The sequence below is a fragment of the Ceratotherium simum genome, chromosome 24 (genome assembly GCF_057802395.1).
Source record: "Ceratotherium simum simum isolate JZ-2026a chromosome 24, ASM5780239v1, whole genome shotgun sequence".
NCBI classification, from domain to species: domain Eukaryota; kingdom Metazoa; phylum Chordata; class Mammalia; order Perissodactyla; family Rhinocerotidae; genus Ceratotherium; species Ceratotherium simum.
Genome location: NC_141923.1, coordinates 35,915,526 through 35,937,792, shown reverse-complemented (window position 1 = coordinate 35,937,792; position 22,267 = coordinate 35,915,526). Strand labels below are relative to the sequence as shown.

The 22,267-nt window shown below is 35.8% G+C and overlaps 1 protein-coding gene across 5 annotated transcripts in view; it reads left to right on the top strand.

Moving 5' to 3' along the window:
• The window catches only part of GPHN (gephyrin), a 642,551-nt gene that overhangs the window by 501,808 nt on the left and 118,476 nt on the right, over positions 1-22,267 (top strand). For all 5 annotated transcript variants that reach the window (XM_004426256.2, XM_004426255.2, XM_087448348.1 and 2 more), the window contains one exon: positions 11,330-11,467. In XM_004426256.2, coding sequence (XP_004426313.1) covers positions 11,330-11,467 — 138 coding nt within the window. The remainder of the gene's footprint in view (positions 1-11,329; positions 11,468-22,267) is intronic.

Here is a 22,267-nt window from a genome sequence, read left to right as displayed (position 1 = left end):
TCTGTCTTAGTCTGGAAGCTCCACCGAAACCTGTCCACCATGGATGACCCCAGATATTTAAAATACCAGTGGCATAGCTTTTAGCATCACAGCAACACGCAGCCACCACAGGATAACAACCAACAAACAGTTGGTATGGTTCCCTGACCGGGAAACACACCTAGGCTGTGGTGGTGAGAGCGCCAAATCTTAAACAGCTAGACCACCAGGGCTGGCTGTTTACATCTTACAAAAGATATTAACCAAAATTTACTTTTTTATTAGTCTATCATTGAAATTAATGTGTAGGGTGGGCATTCTGAAAGTTGAAGCCTTGTGTGCTTATGCCTAATAGTATGAGAAACAACACCATGTAGGGAAGATTAATTAAGGGAAATGCAACTTTCATGAGCTGATATTCTTCTAACTGCAAAGATGACTTTGAACTTCTCTTGGTCCTTTTTCCCAAGGCCTTTTAGAGACTAATTAGTCAAATGCTTAGAAAGAGTTTTAAAAGGTACTCATCAGATTCCACTTTTAGGGATATAATAACTTATGATTTCTAAAGAAAAATTACTTTTTTTCTACCTTTGTCTAGAGAATGTTTAGAACAAGGACCTACTGAAGAAAAGAAAATTGTAATTTTGCTTTTTAATACCATTGGCACTTAAAATGAAGACATTCCAAATAGAAGCTGACTAAAACGATGTATATATTTACACTTATATTAATGTCTCTGAAATTATATCCTGGCAGCCTCTTTCTCTGGGGAATAGAAAAATTCTCAGTCAGCTTTTTGGCTATTTAGGGTTAAAAAAAAAAGAAGGGTCCTAGCAGCGTAACAAAGCAAGCAGGAGTTCAGAGACCCAAAAAGGGCACCAAACCAGAAATCAGATAGCAGGATAGGAGTGGACCAAGGGATTCCAGATCAGATAATATACAAGCTCTGAGGTCTATATTCCTGAACTACAATGGCAGCAAAGCAAAGGGTAATTACCAACAGTGTAAGCAAAGAGGAGAAAGATCTGATGAAAGAGGGGTGTAGGAAAGGAGAAGATTGTATCTGAAAGCTGGTCTTTTGCCATGGTGGCTATAACCAGTACGCACAATTCTTAATGTATATACAGCACTAATGCTGCTAGTAAGAGTAAGAACCCAGGGATCCCAATTTGAGGCCTTCCTCAAGAGCCCTCAGTCCTTAAGAACACCTTGTAGTGAAGTTCACTCCATAAAGGCAGTCGTGAAAGACTGCTATCTGAAGCTACCTCAATTCAAAAGACTTTGCTTGCCTTTGTTGGGAGTATTTGCAATTGACTCCTAATTGATAGCTTTTTAAAATAATTTTATTCGTTTTTAGTGTTACTTTAGCTGATGTTTTATCATTATATTTTCTAATACCATTTTTCACTTCATCTCTTTTACCCTGTTCTCTCAGCTAATTTTATCTATTTACTTTTAATATTGTATATTTACCTTACTTATTTGTGACAAATTGAAAATAAAAGCCAAAAGAAGACAACTATAAAGACAGTTCACACCTGACCATGGGAAATGAATTACTTTCCCCTCCTTTTGGCCTTACACTTTTTCTATAGATCTGTTTCTATAGATCAGTTTTCCTGATCTCAGAAATAACCTGTAAGGATTTACTTTCAGTTTTGCTTACAGGGTTATCATTTAATCTTTAAACTAGGTAGTACATACATTGAGCAAAGCTAATTTTCCATTTCCCTGATTGCTTGACCCTAGCTAAAAGTGATCATTATCACATATTTTAATTCTCCTTTTTCTTTTCCCTACTGCATTGACTCTTTCACTTGTTAACAAAAAGGTAGAGAAAAGAGAGGAAAAACCAGTTTTCAGTCTATTGTTAACAAATGTTTGCAGTTGTTTTTAAAAAAGACAATTCTAGTAAAAAGAACATTGAAATTATTGACCAGAATAAGGTTTGAAATTGTATGTAGTGTTTATCTTTACAGCCCATCTTTGTTAATCTATCTATTCTAGACTGATTAAAATCAAGCATTTAGAAACTCATTCAACAAAAATTTTCTATGTGACTACTATATGTACAGCATCCTTAAGCCTTGACGTTAAAACACTTTTTCCTTTCTCAAAGAGCTGATAATTTAGTTAATAAAACAGATGTGTATAAATAAGTATAATTGCTGTAAGATATGTAGTTAATACGATGTACAATGAGAATTCTAAGATAGAGTATTTTATAGTGCCTCAGTGCAGAAAAAAATGGGATGGTCATGCATTGCTTCATAAAGGAGGGACTATTTAAAAAAGTTTTATTTTTTTATTTTGAAATAATTTCAAACTTCAGAAAAGCTGCAGGACTAGTACAAAGACTTCCTGTATATCTTTCACTCGGATTCCTCCAAATGTTAGCATTTTACCACATTTGCTTTATCTTTTCTCTCTGTGTATTAAAATACATGTTTTAGTGAACTACTTGTGAGTAAACTGCAGATATGATGCCTCTTTACCCCTAAATACTTCAAGTATATATTTTATTTATTTTTTTAAAAAGGAAGAAAAGAAAGGAAAAAGAAAAAAATATTCTCTTACATAACCACAATACAGTTATCAAAGTCAGGAAATGAACCTTGCCACAATACTATTACATAATCTTATTCAAATTACATTTTGCCAGTTTTTCTAATACTGTTCTTTATAGCAAAAGGAAAAAAACATTCTGTTTTTCTGATCCAGGATCCAATCCAGAATCATTCATTACTTTTAGCTATCATGTGTCTTTAGGCTCCTTTATCTGGAACAATTCCTCAATTTTTCTTTGTCTTTCATAACTTTGACATTTTTGAAGAGTATAGCTCAGTTATTTTGTAGAATCTTCCTCAAATTTAGACTTTTGTGATGTTTCCTAATGGTTTGATTCAGGTTATGTATTTTTGTCAGTAACACCTCATATGTGATGTTGCGTCCTTCTCAATGCATCAGATCAGGAGGCTCATGATGTCATTTTGTCCCGTTACTGGTGATATTAACGTTGATCAATTGGTTAGGATGGTGTCTGCCAGGTTTCTTCACTGTCAAATTACTATTTTGCTTTGTAGTTAATACGAATCTTCCAGGGATATATGTTGAGATCATATAAATATATTGTTTTTCTTGAAGTTTTCGCCTTCTAGTTTTAGTATCTATTGATTTTTACCTGAATCAATTTTCTAATTCCAACGTTTCTTCATTTATCACTTGACATTCAGTTGTAAGGAAGAATTTTAATCATTTATTTGTACTAGTATATGTTCATGGATTTTTATTTTTATTTTATTAATGGATTCTATGATCTGTTACTACCCTAATTTATTTTGGTTTTTTTGTTTTTTTTTGTGAGGAAGATCAGCCCTGAGCTAACATCCGATGCCAATCCTCCTCTTTTTGCTGAGGAAGACTGGCCCTGGGCTAACATCTGTGCCCATATTCCTCTACTTTACGTGGGACGCCACCACAGCATGGCTTGACAAGCAGTGCGTCGGTGCATGCCTGGGATCCGAACCTGCAAACTCCGGGCTGCCGAAGCGGAGTGTGCGCACTTAACGGCTGCACCACTGGGCCGGCCCCTAATTTATTTTTATGCTTAAATTGTCTCAATTTTTTTTTTTATAATTTTATTTATTCATTTATTTTTTCCCCCAAAGCCCCAGTAGATAGCCATATGCCATGGCTGCATATCCCTCTAGTTGCTGCATGTGGGACGCGGCCCCAGCATGGCCGGAGAAGCGGTGCGTCGGTGCGCACCCAGGATCCGAACCCGGGCCGCCAGCAGCGGAGCGCGCGCACCCAACCACTAAGCCACGGGGCCGGCCCAAGTTGTCTCAATTTTGACCAAAGGAAGTCTATTCAAATTGACTCCAAGATCCTTTTGACATGTTCCCATCATTATTTGAGTATTTCTTTACCGAAGAAACTTATAAGGGAAAGATAATGTTCCCCAGGAAAACAAAAAGATGAGAGCAAATTTATTCTAGGCAGAGAGAACATCATATGCTAAGGCAGGAAAATATGGAATAGTATGGTGTATTCTGATCTCTACAATATTATCAGTTTTCTAAGTGATGGAGTAATAAGTGATGAGGCTGAAAAGGAAGCAAGGAAGGGTTTTATATACTGTTCTAAGGAATTTGAATTTTATTCTGTGGGTGATAGTGAATCATTGATATAAATTATAGAGCAAACGTTTTGTGACAACAATGCCCTGTTTTATAACCTTGATGCACAGAAATCCCAAGAGTACTTTCCTTTAATATTTCTTGTACAGCCCTAGAAAGTAACACAATCCTTTCAGCCATAGTTTCTAGGTTTTGTCAGAATACTATGAGGCTCGTTATCTTAAACAAGGAGAAAAATGTATACGACTATTAAATTGAAAACAATGTGAGAAATTATTTTCAGATATGCAAAGTGCCCTATAGTCCTGAGCGTACAAACTCTACCATTGCATTGTTTCCATAGAGCTTTGGACCTGTTTTCTCTTAATTTGAGAGATTTATATGAAAGACTAAATTCTTTGTGTATCTGAACCACACATTCTTTGAATTACCAAAAGCTCTAGCTATTTAACCTGAACAAATTACTATCATCTTAGCTCTTTAAGTTTCCCAGGAAAGCTATTCATTATCTTAGGTGGTTTGCTGTTCAGAAATATCTAGGAAATAGAAATACAAGGAATTCAAGCTGCAAATACAATGGGAAATAGAGGCAGTAATATTAATATGGCAGAACAAGTCTCTTCCTTGAGATATTCCGTATATCCAAAGAATGAATAATGATTTATACTTTAGGTAGTTTGGGAAACTGTTTTATTGACTGTTTGAAGAATGAAATTTCCTCTTGAGGTTTTGAATTTAATCAGGAAGAACCTACATGAACATCTAGTTTCTATTATATTCTATTCTGTCATCTGAAAGCATTTTTTTCTTCATTTACTTCTAATTTTAAAAATGGATTTTCAAGCCAAGATGAAACATTGTGTATTAAAATTTGTCAGATTAAAAAGGATGCATTTGAAGTGGGAAAAATAATTTCATTGATATAAACAGCTCCATTTCAAGAATGGCCATGCCATAAGAAAAAGGTTACTACTATGTAACAAAGATCCTTAGTTACTCTACTTAATAGAAAGGAATCTGTTTGTACTTTCTGTGTCCCTTTGAAGGCCTTGTACATCATAGACACTGCCATTAGTATTTAAACATGTCTTATAATCAACCTCGTGTCTGGACTTACGCAACAGAAAATAGAAGAGAGACAAGTTAAATTTTACTTATGGAAGCCTAGGCTTATTAGAGAAACCTCTAGATCATCAATCTGTGGCTAATTTAAAATTGCTTTAATCCTGCAGATCTACTTCAGAAAATTAAACCCATTGCAGAAGAATGCTGTCAATTTAGATGTTATAATAATTCAACTTGTTATTCTTTGCTCAGTTTGGACAGCTGCCAGTGGGGAGGATGTCTCGACTTCCTTTCTCCATCCTTGCCCCCACTCCCGTATCCTAAAGCACTTGGTAGTTTCTTTTCATCAAAGTAGCTAGCCTACCTACAAATTATCAGTAACAACCGTACATTACTAGCTAATTTTACTTTTGTAAGTTGAAATAAATATTCCCTTGAACACTATAATCTTCTCTGTAGGACACATATTTTCACATTTGTTTTGTTTTGTTTTGTTTTGTAGTTTACAAGGTTGAAGGAAGCTAATGCCCTCACAGATTTTCTTTGTGACCATTGGTATTCATTTGTAAGGTAGCTATCTGAATGTTTGTGGCCATGAAACGGTTTTTGCTTTATAGGAAAAACTCTATCCAAATTTTCTCTAAAGTTTTGGATATTTTCTCTATCCATAAACCAAAATTCTTTTCATTGTAACCTTCTTACTTTTTAAAAAATTATTTTTTCCTCTCTTTACTACTTCTTCGTAAATGAGTTTTATGCACCACTCAATGAAAACTGGCTACTAGGCTGTAACCCATCTAGCCTTCAAGTATGTACTTTTTTCCTCAAATTTTTTCTCTTATATCAGATTTCTATGCTGTGCTCAGAATCAGAACAGGGTTGGGATGTGAGGGAGAACATTTATTGATCCTTTTTCGTGTCTGATTGAGTTCTCTAATGACCCAGGACAGTTAGAAGTGCTGTGGGGTTGTAACTTGCAAAATAAGAGAAATCAGAGATAACTGTTCTTAAATTTTCTGAAGCTTTCAGTTTGAAGCTTCTCGTCAATCATTGGTGTCAACATCAGAAAATAGTTGAAATTGTCTCTTTAAAAAATGGAAACAGGGCTGGCCCGGTGGCGTAGGGGTTAAGTGTGCGTTCCGTTTCAGCAGCAGGGTTTGCTGGTTCCTATCACACCTACGCACTGCTTTTCAAGCCATGCTGTGGCGGCGTCACATATAAAGTAGAGGAAGATGCGCACAGATGTTAGCCCAGGGCCAGTCTTCCTCAGCAAAAAAAAAAAGAGGAGAATTGACATCGGATGTTAGCTCAGGGCTAATCTTTCTCACCAAAAAAAAATGGAAACAAACAAAAAAACGCAAACATAACTATTTGCTTACCACATTTATTTTGGAAATGTATGCCTTCTAAAACTGGGCCGCGTCCACGCCAGCCCTTGGAAGGCTTGCGTAAGAGCCCCTGAGCTGTAGGTGTGAGTGCTGTGCATCCCCAGCCTTTGCCTCCAACTGCTGGTGCCTCTCTCTGTGTGTCCCTGGGGCTGTCCCTGGAGCATTGTTTGTCCACTTTTGATTTGAAAATGAGAGCACTGGATCACCTACATCAATGATTTTCAAACATTTTAACTACAGTCTTCTGTTAAATGGAATCATCTGGACACATAGTCGTCCTGCATGTGATGAGGGATACAATAGAAGTAGGTGTGTTGGGGCCGGCCCCGTGGCTTAGCAGTTAAGTGCGTGCGCTCCGCTACTGGCGGCCGGTTCGGATCCCAGGCGCACACTGACGCACCGCTTCTCCGGCCGTGCTGATGCCGCGTCCCACATACAGCAACTAGAAGGATGTGCACCTATGACATACAACTATCTACTGGGGCTTTTGGAGGAAAAAAAGGAGGAGAATTGGCAATAGATGTTAGCTCAGAGCCAGTCTTCCTCAGCAAAAAGGGGGAAGATTAGCATGGATGTTAGCTCAGGGCTGATCTTCCTCACAAAAAAAAAAAAAAGAAGTAGGTGTGTTAATGTTATTTAGTAGTTTCTTTTACTTAAAAAGAGCAGCTATTATCTATTTCATTAGTTTTATTCTTGTGTGTAGAAAGTAAGTGACAAATACTGTTTTCCTCGTATCTACAGGACCAAGTTAACCCTTCTTTATTGGTGAAGTAGCTAACTGTTTCTACTGTGTGATTTTGGGTGGATCTTGAGTGGGAAGAAGTTGCTTCACACATACAAGGTGCTCAGTAAGTGTTGAGAACACACACACACACACACCCCTGCTAATGTTCCAGAGAATTAAAATACTCCTCTTTTGAGACATTCCTTTCAGTTAATTTATTATTTATCCAGAAGGCCCCTGTGATAACATGGAAATAGTTTAGCCAGGGACCAATATTAACCCATTAGCATCAAAATTTAGATTATTTATCCAGTGAGGCAGTCATGTTGTGATAGAGTCTATAAATGTTGAAGGGCTTAGAGAAGCAAAAGCACAGAGTAGGAGGTGCCACTTTGTTTTTCCTTCCCAACTTTTGACTTTGAAGGATTTGCTGTTCATTCATACCTCAAGTATTTATTCAGTACCTACTATAAGGAAAGCACTGTTCTAAAAGTGGCAAAGGATACAAAGATTAATAAGATAGTTCTGCCTTCAAGGAGTTTACAGTTGACTAACATAGCTAAGGCAAATATTTAAATGTCTGTAACATAAGATGGAGAGTGGTAGGTTGCATAAGAAAAATATAAATAAGGTACAAAATTGTTTAAAAATGGGAAAGATTTTTCCAGGCTAGTAGATATTCAAACCTTTATCCACAATTTCCAATTAAAAAATAAATAAATAAATAACTACCAATCTATGTAGAGAACTGTCAAGTGGTTTACTATCCTCCTGCTCTTATTTTTTTATTTACTTACATATCTTTCCTTTCTGCTGAGCTGTAATGTTCTTCATGGCAGGGTATATCTTAACTCTGTGTATCCCAAGTCCCTAATTGTGCCTGGTTCATAGAATGCATTCCATAAATATTTGTTGAATGGGTGTGTGTGTCGCCAGTAATCCAACTTGCTTTCTAATAAGAAAAATTCTATTCTATTGTGAAGCATATTTAACAAATAAACTCAGTGCAGTTAAAAAGTACAGTTTTCTCCTCGGAAACTAAACATTTCAAAAGGACAGCTTTTATAAGATTATACACAATTTGCACCATAAAGAAAGTAAAGCATCTTTTATAATCTTAGAAAAGATTAGATCTGAGACCTATAAACCTGAATCAAAAGCAGAAGCACCTATCTCTGTCATTCTCTCCAGTTACACTGGTTGTGACAATATGTTTTTATGGTATTTAATGATAAGGCCAGGACTTCAGTGAAAGTGAGTTATAAATAAACTTACATTTCAATTGTAAGTGAATGATAAATCATACATAATTCTTTTTTAAGTGTTCACCTATTTAAATTTTGAGTAGAAAATGTTTTTCATATTTAGCACTAAATAATCTCTAAGATCCTTCAAGCTTTGAAAATTTTGTAATTTTATGATTGCGCGTGGGGAAGAAATGTCATAAGTATAAGCATCTTTATGTGTCTTTTTCTTTGAGTACTTATGACAGTGTCATTCGTCTTAGAATGGAAACTCTTTGGGGTGGTACTTTTAAGTCAATTCAGTTAATATGTCTGAAGCAGCTGCTGGAATTGGGGTAGGAGTACTAAATTTAATAAATTGCAAGGACCAGGAGCTTACAGACTATCGAGGGATATATACAATCATTATAAAGTAGATTAATGAAATAGGAGCTTATTTGTCTCACTTAGCAAAAGTCTAGAGGCAGGCAGTCTAGGGCTTGTACGGCAGCTCACCATTGTCATCCAGAGACTTGGGCTCTTTTTTCTTCTCATGTTTCCATACTTATTATGTGGGTTACCATCCTCTTGGTTGAAAAATGGCTATGGCGCCTCCCAGTATCTAACCATGTTCCAAGTAGAAAGAAAGTAAAAGGGCAAAAGCTTTCTTCTCTTAAAGCTTTATCTCTTCATCTTTTTATTTGTAATAGGAAGCCTGTCCCAGGGACTTCTTCCTACATCTTACTGGCCAGAACTATATCGTATGGCCACTCCTAGCTGCAAAGTGGCTAGGGAAGAAGGGAGCTGTGGATAGCCGTTAAGATAGCCAAGCAACAGTGTTTGCAGTTACTCCTTTTCTGTTTTCCCTTTGGGCTATAGACCTTTAAGGTTCCTAAGAAAAGGCCAAGTTATTTATGCATAAGGGTATAATGCTCTAAGAAGTCCCTTTTTGTCATTAAATGATTCATTTACTGATTCAACAAATACTTATTTTCTATTGCCTAATATGTGCTGGCTGCTATTCTAGCTATTGGTGATAATAGTGAACAAAAAAGACAAAGTTGCTGCTCTTGTGGAGCTTACATTCTACTTAGAAGGAGGCTATAAACAAATAAATATAAATATATATTATATATAGTATAGTATGTGGCTGTGAATATCCATATATATGTGTGTATGTGTATATGTATATCCATGAAGAAAGGTAAAGTAAGGTAAGGAGGATAGAGAGTGATGGTAGATAATATTCTGTATAGAATGTTTAATATCAGGCCTCTTAACATCATCCCTGAAAGAAATGAGGGATGGATGGAGCCATAATATCTAGGGAAGAATGGTCCAAGTAGAGGAAACAGCAAGTACAAAGACCCTGAAGAGAGATGTATTTGGCATGCTCAAGGACCAGCAAGGAACCAGTATGGCTAGAGCATAGTGAACAAGGGGGGAAATGACAGGAGATGAGAACAGTGGGGGCCATAATATGTTGGGCTTTGTGGGCCATAGCAAAGATTTTACTCTGAGTGAAATGGAAAGTCATTGGAGGGTTGTGAGCAGAGATTAGCACAATCCAACTTACAATTTAAAAAGATTACTGTAACTACTGTGTGGAGAATAAATTGTAGTGGGACAAGGGTAGAAGCAAGGAGACCAGTGAGGACACTGTTCAGTTTCCCAGGAAATAAATGATGGTTCCAACTGTTGTAGTAGTTGTGAAGATGGTGAGAAATGATCAGATTCTAGAGATATTTCAAAGGTAGTTTAGATATGGTTCTGATGAAAAGAGGAGTTTTGGATTAATAACTGGAAGAATGGAATTGCTATTTACTGAGGTGGGAATGGTGAGAGAATAAGACATCGTGTGCGTAAGATAGGAGGATGAGAATCAAGAGTTTGATCTTGGACCTGTTAGGTTTGAATTGCCTATTACACATCCAAGTGCACGTTGGATGATTTATAAGTTTGGAGATATATATTCTTATCTACCAGCTATTTGGATGACATATAAATCTAGAGTTCAAGGTAGACGTTGGGATTGGAGATATAAAATTAGGAGTTTTCGTGTGTAGGTGTTGTTAATGCTATGGGACTAGATAAGGTTAGGTAGGGAATGAGTAGCTAAATATTAATCTTTTTCTATGACTTTTTTCAGAGCAAAGAAAATTTCCTATGAAATCCTAAATAAATTCAAGTTTGGGTATAGTCATGCATTGTTTAATGACAAGGATGCATTCTGAGAAATGCATCATTAGCCAATTTTGTCATAGTGCAAACATCATAGATTATACTTACACAAACCTAGGTGGTATAGCCTACTACACATCTAGGCTATATGGTACAAGTCTTATGGGACCACCATTATATATGTGGTGCGTCGTTGACTGAAACATCAGTATGCAGTGCATGACTTGATTTCATTTTACTAACTAGCTCATTAAGTGTTCAAAGTTTAGTACAGTGGTTAAGGACATGGGCTCTGAAGCTAGGCTACCTAGGTTTGAATCCTGGCTCTTCTGTTACTAGCTCAGTGTTTTGGACCAAGATATGTAAACCCCTCTTTCCTCATATGTAAATAAGGATAGTAATGATGCCTCCTCATAGGGTTGCTGTAAAGATTAATTAGAACAGTGCTGTGATATATAGTTAACACTCAAAAATGATTAGCCAATATCATCATTAAATTTCACCAAGTCTTGACACATGATGTAGTATTGCTAACTTGATTTAATGTTCCAATAGTTAATGTTAAAGTCATTCCCACTTTTTAATCAGTGTTTCAGCATCATATTCTTAGTTAATTATCTTCCTGTTTAGGTCACAGTGCTGTCGATATCACCAAGGTGGCTAGAAGACATCGCATGTCTCCTTTTCCTCTAACATCTATGGACAAAGCCTTCATCACAGTCCTGGAGATGACTCCGGTGCTTGGGACAGAAATCATCAACTACCGAGGTACTATTATATTTGCCCATTGCCTTTTCTTTTCACTTTTTTCCAAGAAAGATTTACGTAACATTAAGATATAGTTTTCCTGAAAGAGAAAGATTATTAACCATTACCACAATTATCATCATTCTTTTTGCTTCTTATTTATACTCAACTCTAAAATCAGTCTTAATAGTATACACAGTAAAGCACCCATAAAATTTCTTTTTCATTAAAAAAAAAAAAAAGGAAAAAAATCAACTGTGTTTCCCCTGTCCATCAAAATACCAACATTCTAAACTAAAGAGAGGACAATCAGCATTGAGTGAGAAAAATAGTTAACTCTGAGTCTGCCTGATATCCTTTCTCTCAGAAATAGGAGATAATGTGTCCTGTAGTGTTTTTAAATGTAAAATGTAAAAACTACATTAATTTATCCATGGATCATTGAGCAACCAGTCTGATCTCATTTTTTTTTCTGCTTCATCTGTCTTCTCATTTTCTGCTGTTAGTTTAGTAGCACATTGAGACCAGCTTGTGGAAAGACAATGGTAAGGTAGTGTTCCCCAGTTTTTTCAGTTTCTAATCAACCATTTCCCTTTCTAAAAATTCAGCATAGAAGTTGTATTTAGTGCAATCTGAATAAACTATAGTTTCTTAATTTTTTTATGCAGATAAAAACAACACAAAAGGATTGATTTTACGAATAAAGGACTTATATTCATAGATCATAAAATATCCAAACTTCAGTGAACGTTAAAGAACATCTATACAAACACCCTAATATTTCTGCACAGAAAGTCAGACTCAGCAGAAAACGAATAGGATTAAGGCTCAAGACTTTCATTCTTCTTTTTACGACATAATAATGCTATTCTTCCAGTATTAAAATATAAAAAAAAATAGTAGATAACATAATAAATTATGTTAAAATTAAAAGGCCTAAACTAGTGAAATGTTAAATGCCAAATTTATACTCTTTGGTCCCTGACCCTACTTAGAAAAAAAATATTTTTATATAGTTTACACTTATCCTACATCTTTGACTTGCATTCTTCTAGGTATATATATCATTAGGCTTAAACCTTGTCTTTTGTTTTTGTTTTACTCTTCATTAAAGGAAATAAAGATTAGAAAACTGACTAGAGTGGGGAATTAGTCAGGAATTAACCGTGTGATTTCAGAAATCAATTTTAATGAAATAGTTTCTTTCTATTACTAAACACAGAATATTCAGATATTTTTTGATATCGATGAACACCAAGACATTTTTAGAAAATATGTATGTAAACTTAAGTGGGAATAAAATTTAAATAATACTTTACCTATTATAAAAATAAATTAACCATCCCTGGCCTCTTGTAATTTCAGAGGAGTTTCCCTTAACATCAGTCCTTAGAAAAATCTCGCTGTCTATGCCAAGTCACATTTAGACAGAAATTCCAGTCCTTTTAAGGAAAAAACAGAATTGGGAATGGCCATTTCTATTTTTCCTCTAGGAAAAAAAAGTGCTGTCAGATGGATTCTCTTTTCTTTTCATGTGCTTGTTTCCCCTTCGTTTGTTCATCAAATCAGTTGTCACTCATAAGTAAGCAAACACTTCATGGATGGTTAACTTCCTTGTCAAGTGTTTCCAACCCTGATGATGAAAAATAATAGTGAGGTTTGCATTCAACCTTTGAATTGGATCAAGCTCGATGTTTACTGCAAAAGAATATTATAATCAAACCTCCTAGGCACTTTAGTTAGGTGTTTAGAAAACACTACCATATATAGAAACAAAATTCAGTTTGTTCAACAAATATTTATTAAACATCTGCTAAATGTCAGGTACTGTGTTAAGTCCTGGATATACAAAGATGACTAAAACAAAACTCCTGCCCCAGGGATCACACTGTGGAGTGCAGGAGATGAGACAGGTAAACAATGTGGTACTTGGCTCTTTTATTGGCTCTTTTGTAGGCTTTCCTTCTTTTGTCAATTCCTTGAATATAAACTTTCTTGAGAGTTTTTGTCTTTGGCCCTTTTCACATCTTGCACATTCACTTCAGATCACCTCATGCATGCCAACGGTTTCAGATAGCACCTATTAAGTGATTTCTAAATCTGTATTATTGCCCAGACCTTGCCTGAGCTCCAAACTCATATACCAAATGTATACCTGCCACTAGTAAATTTAACATGACCAATACTAAACTTATTTTCCTTACCTCTACGATACTTGTTTCTTCTAATTCTTCTTGACTCCATCCCTTGTTCTCTAACTCCACTGCTATCAATTTAGTTTAACTTCCTGGATTATTTTAACAGGCTCTCCTTCCCCTATTAGCATCCTCCCAGTGCGTTCTCCAGTTAGATGCCAAAGTAATCTGTTCAAATGGCAAATTTGTTACTAACATTCCCTGCATACAACTCTTCAGTAGCCCTCCTCGTAACCTCCAGATAAAATCCAAACTCTTTGACATGTCATATAAGGCCCTTAATAATCTAATTTCTTCCTACTTTTTCCAGTTTCTTCTCTTACTTCCTTCTCATCAGAACTTGCTTTTCCCTAACCCTGCCACGCTCTTTCTTACCTCTTATTCTCTTACCTCCAGGCCTTTGCATATACTATCTTTTGCTTGGAACAACTTTATCCTACTTTTCTGCCTGACTGTTGTGTATTCTTTTTCTTCCCCCAGCTTTATTGAGGCATAATTGAAAAATAAAAATTGTATATATTTAAGGTGTACAGCATGATGATTTGACATACATATACATTGTGAAATGATTATCACAATCCCAAGCTAATTAACACATCCATCACCTCACAGTTACCTTGTGTGTGTGTGTGTGTGTGTGTATGGTGAGAACACTTAAAATTTACTTTTTTAGCAGATTTCAAGTATACAATGCGGTGTTATTAACTATAGTCACCATTCTGTACATTAGATCCCCAGAACTTATTCATCTCATAAATGAAAGTTTGTACTCTTTGACCAACATCTCCCCACTCCCCCACTACGTTTTCTTTAAGATTAAACTTAAGCTTCTCCTTCATGAAGACATTCCTGATGTCCACTTCCCCCTTTCCTTAACTGGTTTAAATACCCTTCCTCCGTGTTCCTGTAGCACTTTGTTCATGTGTTTTATGATAGAACTGACATATTTGATCAGTCTGTGTTATAAATGCCCTAATAAACAGCATGGGTGTAAAAAGCAGAGTGTGCTGTAAGAGTGAATCACTATAAATTGAATTGTCATGCGTCAAATATGGCCTTACTGAAGGTAAGAGATTTTTCCCCAGAAAAAGGATTAGAAACTCATTCTCACTGCACTTTAAATGTTATCTTTATCAAGGATGTTTGCATTTTAATGAGACAACCCTCATAGTTCGTTTTGATTTCAGCTAGATGTACCTCTAATTATTGAATTTCATCCATCAATCACTGAGTAGGAAAAGTGTGGGAGCTGGGGGGATACTGAAAGACCTTCACAGTTCTCTGAAATCCCAGGTATTCTGCCTCTGCAAATACTCTGACATCTGTGATTATAAAAGTCCATAGAGGAAAGCCCATGTTTCCTAAGAGAGGTCCAGAACCACTGAATCTATGAAGCAGTTTGGAACTGTAACATCTCTAAAATTATTTTTATATGTCTGAGAAGATTCAGCAATAATCCCAGAAAACTAAGGATAAATCATGTACAGAAATGCTGGAAGTGATTGCTGTCAAGGTCATAGACATAGGGTAACTCTATGAAGGAATTCTCGAGTATAATATGTGAACTACTTAGAATATTATAGTAAGAAGGTAACTTGGAGATCAAGTAGTCTCTCTTACTCTAAAGTCCAGGGAACTGAGGACCAAGGAGGTGTAATAATGTTCTTAAAGTTAGACAAATAGTTATGATTAAAAACAACTAGAACGTAGGATTCTTAACTCCTAGTCTGCTGTTCATTCTACTATAGCACACTACATTTCAAATAAATATGAAAATTATTCATCTGAAGCAATGTACGTGTATGTGTCAAGTATTGTTTTTTTGTTTCAATCTGTTTTGACTCAGATGAATTTTCTGTTGTCTCTGTCCTTTAGTATATCTACTATTTTCAGCTCCTATCTGTAAGCAAGGCCTTTAAGGAGCAAGTGCTCAAGAGATTATAAATACCTTCCTTTGGTTTCTTGGGAGAGGCATACCTGGCATAACAATGGTAGTTATAAGACTACCATTTATGATTCATTTTCTTTACCTGCAAAATGCATGACATGAATAAATTCCAACTTTACATTTGATACAATACTAGGTACTATAAAATAGATTAAAATATTCTGACACTATTCCCTGTAATTCCCAGTCTCTTTCAATTAACGATGGAAAAACTATGAGCTTTTAATAGAAAGGGTTCTGCTTTCTTAGGAGCATTGTTTTAGATTACAAGCTCTAGGCTTTCTTATTTAAGATTACATGACCAAAGACTTCAACATCTCTGACCTGGGTTCTTTGTTTTTCCACAAAAGACTTAAGCAAATCTAGTCAGGGAACCTTAAAGCTTTGTTGTTGGAACTCAGTTTGAAGCAGTAAAATATCTCTGTTAGAATACTGACCACAGCAGAGGCACTTCTCCCTGTCTCTGACTTATAGTTAGACAACTGCCTGAAGATAGGCAGTTGTCTTAAGCAGAAATTCACTGCCTTCTAGAAGAAATTCAGACGCTCCTGATTCCAGGCTGTAGGAGGTTCTCACCAAAGTGGTTCATAAGTCATGATAGGAATTCATTCACTCCTCCTGATGGTTCAGGGGCTGTCAGAGAATAAAGGAAAAGGAAGTAAGGTATACTGGAAGGAACTTTGCCATCAAACATATTCTGTACCTTGCTTTGCTTTTAACTAGCTGAGAAACCTTGGGCAAGCTGCCTGAACATTCTGAGTCTTATTTCTCTCATATGTAAAAAACAGGAATAATGTCTACCCAATAAGGTCATTGTGAGATACTGTTAAAGGAAATAATATACGTAGATCATCTAGTTTTCGCTAAGCTGCTGTATTTGGAATTTAGTAACTTGTTCCTGTCCCTTCGTTTTCCATGTGGGGATTCTGAGATCCTAGTCCTGGGATAAGCGCTTATAAATTACAGAGTCAAAGCTACAATTCCTTGGCGCGGCTCCATTTGTTGCTCCACATGAACAATCTCTGGATCCCTATGTATTTCGTTGTAATCAAATTTACATTCCACCCACCCAGGTCACTCAGGCATGTGCTCCCTATTTCATTAGAAAATTTAACTAAACAGCAGTTTTCACTGTTTTTCTGCTTATCTCTGGTTGAACTTTACAAAATTGAAGCAGAGAATTGAGATAGTTATTCAAATATTTCAAGTGAAAGCATATATTTTGATTATCCAAGTTACTGCCTCCAGTTTCTACCTCCAGTCTAGTACAGTTTTCACCTAGGATGATTCTGTTTACTTGCAAATATTTCCTGGGATATTGTTCTGTGCTGGCATTTGCTGTAGATTTTTCCATGAGTGCAGCCACTTGAACTCATTCATAATTCCATTCAGGTAGTCTCATTTCTTTGGACTCTTTAGTCCAGAAACTTCATTACACTTCTAAAATATGTACATCTCATTATATCCTTCTATTTATGGTTCTTATTACATCCTTCCCTTTATACTTCTCCTTGCGTTCTTCAAATATGAACATTTCATTAAATCCCTCTCTGTATAATATTCATGATTTATGTGTGTGTGTGTATAATCACAACATCTAGGCAATTGTGCTGTTCTTCATATCCAAAGATTGTGATTATATTCCCAATCTGCTTTCTGTATATGTGTTCTCAGGTGCTTTTTTGCCTCCGGTGTTGTGGATACCACATGTGTGCTGTTAAAACAGTACTCACAAAGTACCCTTGTGTGAGGGATTTATTTTTATACCTATATTACTAAATAAAATTAACTCACATAGGAATCAGACCTATAACATTGGCCTAATTACCCTATGTCACAACCAGGTGGACTAATCTTCCTATTTCATACTTCCTTCTAGGCATACAATTATGTATCTCCATATATGTAGCATCGTTTTTTTAATAAAGCATATTATAAATGTATCTCACTTTAAGCAATTTTAATAGAAAATAATAATCATCCAAACAGAAAATCAGTAAGGAAACATTGGCCTTAAAGGACACACTAGAATAGATGGACTTAAAAGGTATATACAGAACATTCCATCCAAAAACTGAAGAATACACATTCTTTTCAAATGCACATAGAACGTTCTACAGGATTGATCACATATTAGGCCACAAAAGAAGTCTTTATAAATTTAAGATTGAAATAATACCAAGCATCTTTTCTGACCACAACCGTGTGAAACCAGAAATCAACTATAGGAAGAAAATCAGAAAAGCCACAAATATGTGGACATTAAACAAAATGCTTCTGAACAATGACTGGATCAATGAAGAAATCAAAGGAGAAAGCAAAAAATACCTGGAGACAAATGAAAATGAAAATACCACATGCCAGAATTTATGGGATACAGCGAAAGCAGTACTAAGAGGGAAGTTTATAGCAATGCAGGCCTATCTCAACAAACAAGAAAAATCTCAAATAAACAATCTAACAATGCACCTAAAAGAACTGGAAAAAGAAGAACAAACAAAGCCCAAAATCAGTAAAAGGAGGGAAATAATAAAAGTCAGATCAGAAATAAATAAAATATGGGGCCGGCCCGGTGGCGCAAGCGGTTAAGTGCGCACACTCCACTGCTGCGGCCCGGGGTTCGCTGGTTTGGATCCCGGGCGCCCACCGACACATCGCTTGGCAAGCCATGCTGTGGCGGCGTCCCATATAAAGTGGAGGAAGATGAGCATGGATGTTAGCCCAGGGCCAGTCTTCCTCAGCTAAAAGAGGAGGATTGGCAGATGTTAGCTCAGGGCCGATCTTCCTCACACACACACACACACAAATAAAAAAATAAAAAAGAAATAAATGAAATAGAGACTAAAAAAACAATAGAAAAAATTAATGAAACTAAGAGCTGGTTCTTTGAAAAGGTAAACAAAATTGACAAATCTTTAGCTAGACTCACCAAGAAAAACAGAGAGAAGGCTCAAAGAAGTAAAATCAGAAGTGAAAGGGGAGAAATTACAATGGATACCTCAGAAATATGAAAGATTATAAGAGAATACTACGAAAAGCTATACACCAACAAATTGGATAATCTAGAAGAAACGGATAAATTCTTAGAATCATAGAACCTTCCAAAACTGAATCAAGAAGAAATAGAGAACTTGAATAGACCAATCACCGGTAAGGAGATCTAAACAGTAACCAAAAACCTCCCCCCCCCAAAAAAAAAACCTCCCCAAAAATAAAAGTCCAGGACCAGATGGCTTCCCTGGTGAATTCTACCAAACATTCAAAGAAGACTTAATACCTGTTCTCAAACTCTTCGAAAAAATTGAAGAGAGGGGGAAGCTCCCTAACTCATTCTACGAAGCCGACATTACCCTGATACCAAAACCAGACAAGGACAACACAAAAAAAGAAAATTACAGGCCAATATCACTGATGAACATCGATACAAAAATCCTCAACAAAATACTAGTAAATCACATACAACAACACATTAAAAAGATCATACATGATGATAAGGTGGGATTTATTCCAGAGATGCAGGGATGCTTCAACTTATGCAAATCAATCAATGTGATACATCACATTAATAAAATGAAGAATAAAAATCACATGATCATCTCAATAGATGCAGAGAAAGCATTTGACAAGGCACACCATACATTTATGATAAAAACTCTGAATAAAATGGGTATAGAAGGAAAGTACCTCAACATAATAAAGGCCATATATGACAAACTCACAGCTAATATCATCCTCATTGGTGAAAAACTGAAAGCTATCCCTCTAAGAACAGGAACCAGACAAGGATGCCCACTTTCACCACTCTTATTTAACATAGTATTGGAAGTCCTAGCCAGGGCAATCAGGAAAGAAAAAGAAATAAAAGGGATCCCAATTGGAAAGGAAGAAGTGAAACTGTCACTATTTGTAGATGACATGATTTTATATATAGAAAACCCTAAAGAATCCACCAAAAAATTTTTAGAAATAGTAAATGAATACGGTTGCAGGATACAAAATCAACATACAAAAATCAGTTGCATTTCTATATACTAACAATGAAGCAGGAGAAAGAAATTAAGACTACAATCCCATTTATAATTGCAACAAAAAGAATAAAATACCTAGGAATAAACTTAACCATAGAGGTGAAAGATCTGTACACTGAAAACTATAAAACGTTGCAAGAAATTGAAGAAGACACAAAGAAATGAAAGATATTCTGTGCTCTTGGATTGGAAGAATTAACATAGTTAAAATGTCCATGCTTCCTAAAGCAATCTATAGCTTCAATGCAATCCCTATCAAAGTTCCAAAAAAATTTTTCACAGAAATGGAACAAACAATTCTAAAATTTATGTGGAACAGCAAAAGACCCTGAATAGCCAAAGGAATCCTGAGAAAAAAGAGCAAAGCTGGAGGTATCACACTCCCTGATTTCAAAATATACTACAAAGCTATAGTAACCAAAACACCATGGTACTGGCACAAAAACAGACACACAGATCAATGGAATAGAATCAAGAGCCCAGAAATAAACCCACACATCTATGGACAGGTAATTTTCAACAAAGGAGCCAAGAACATACAATGGAGAAAGGAAAATCTCTTCAAGAAATGGTGTTGGGAAAACTGGACAGCCACATACAACAAAATGAAAGTAGACCATCATCTTACACCATACACAAAAATTAACTCAAAATGGATTCAAGACTTGAATGTAAGACCTGAAACCATGAAACTTCTTGAAGAAAACATAGGAAATATGCTCTTCGACATCGGTCTTAGCAACATATTTTCAAGTACCGTGTCTGACTGGGCAAGAGACACAACAGAAAAAATAAACTAATGAGACTACATCAAACTAAAAAGCTTCTGCACAGCAAAGGAAACCATCAACAAAGCAAAAAGACAACCTAACAATTGGGAGAAGGTATTTGCAAACCATCTATCTGATAAGGGGTTAATATCCAAAATATATAAAGAACTCATACATCTCAACAACAAAAAAAAGCTAACAACCCCATTAAAAAATGGGCGAAAGACCTGAACAGACATTTCTCCAGGGAAGATATATAGATGGCCAACGGGAACGTGAAAAGATGTTCAGCATCATTAACTATCAGGGAAATGCAAATCAAAACTACGAGATATCACCTCACACCTGTCAGAATGGCTATAATGAACAACACAGGAAACAGCAAGTGTTGGAGAGAAGAGAACTCTCATACACTGCTGGTGGGAGTGCAAACTGGTGCAGCCACTATAGAAAACAGCATGGAGATTCCTCAAAAAATTAAGGATAAAACTACCATACCATCCAGCTATTCCACTGCTGAGTATTTATCCAAAGAACATGAAAACACCAGTGCGTAAAGGTAAATGCACAGCTGTGTTCGTTCCAGCATTATTCACAATAGCCAAGACTTGGAAGCAACCTAAGTGCCCATCTAGGGACGAATGGATAAAGATGATGTGGTATATATAATACACAATGGAATACTACTCAGCCATAAGAAATGATGAAATCCAGCCATTTGTGACAACATGGATGGACATTGAGGGTATTATGCTAAGCAAAATAAGTCAGAGGGAGAAGGTCAAATACCGTATGATCTCACTCATAAGTAGAAGATAAAAACAACAACAAACCAACACATAGAGACAGAGATTGGATTGGTGGTTACCAGAGGGGAAAGAGGGAGGGAGGAGGGCAAAAGAGATGATTAGGCATATGTGTGTGGTGATAGATTGTAATTAGTGTTTGGGTGGTGAACGTGATGTAATCTATGCAGAAATAGAAGTATAATGATATACACATGAAATTTATACAATGTTATAAACCAATGTTACCACAATGAAAAAAAAGGAAAAAAAATTTAAACCTAAAAAAATTTCCCGGAATCTCAGATTTTTGGAAATAACTCATTCCTCTCTATTCTTAATGTTATATTGGTAAAATTATGAAACTTCGTGTAAATATATAAGATTTTCCAAACTATAGGGAAGAAAATCAGTGCAAATGAAAAGAGACAAACTTAAGTGGCAGTAGAGGATTTGCCAGTACCAGCAAGAGAATTACCAGGAATGAAAACTTGGCAATAGCTTTTTTCTTTGTTTTTTGTTTTAGGTTTGAATTGATTAACTTTCCCCTTAGAGCATCTAGTGCTGCAGTAGTTACCTTTTTGACTATTTTCTCAACTTTGCAACTCTTGGCAGGTTGTTAGCTCACCCCAAGCAGCCTGGGCTATATGCCAGGGAAACCCAAATCTTCCTTTCATTTAATTGTGAGACAAAAGCATCTGAAGAAAATCAGAGACACAAGGATTCTCGTGTGTCTGAGAATCAACAATGTTCTTTGTAATATGTCTGATGGTGTATAAGAATGGAATATTATTTGCAATAATTTTTGAAACTTTAACTCAATTTTTCCAAAAACAGAATTCATATAAATGGTTAAAAATCTTATTTTCTGTTGCTATAAACTCCTTTTCTACAGAATCTCAATGTGCTTAGTTAACTTACTAAAAAAAATATCAAATACTAACCTTTTGTCTTATCAGTTGGAAATAACACTGAATGGTTTAATGATACTATTGCAACCTTGAGACTAAAATGCCTAATTTCCTTACTTTGATTTTATATGGAATATAATGGAATATGGAAATAAGTCACCAGTATTTCTTCAAAGTCAATATC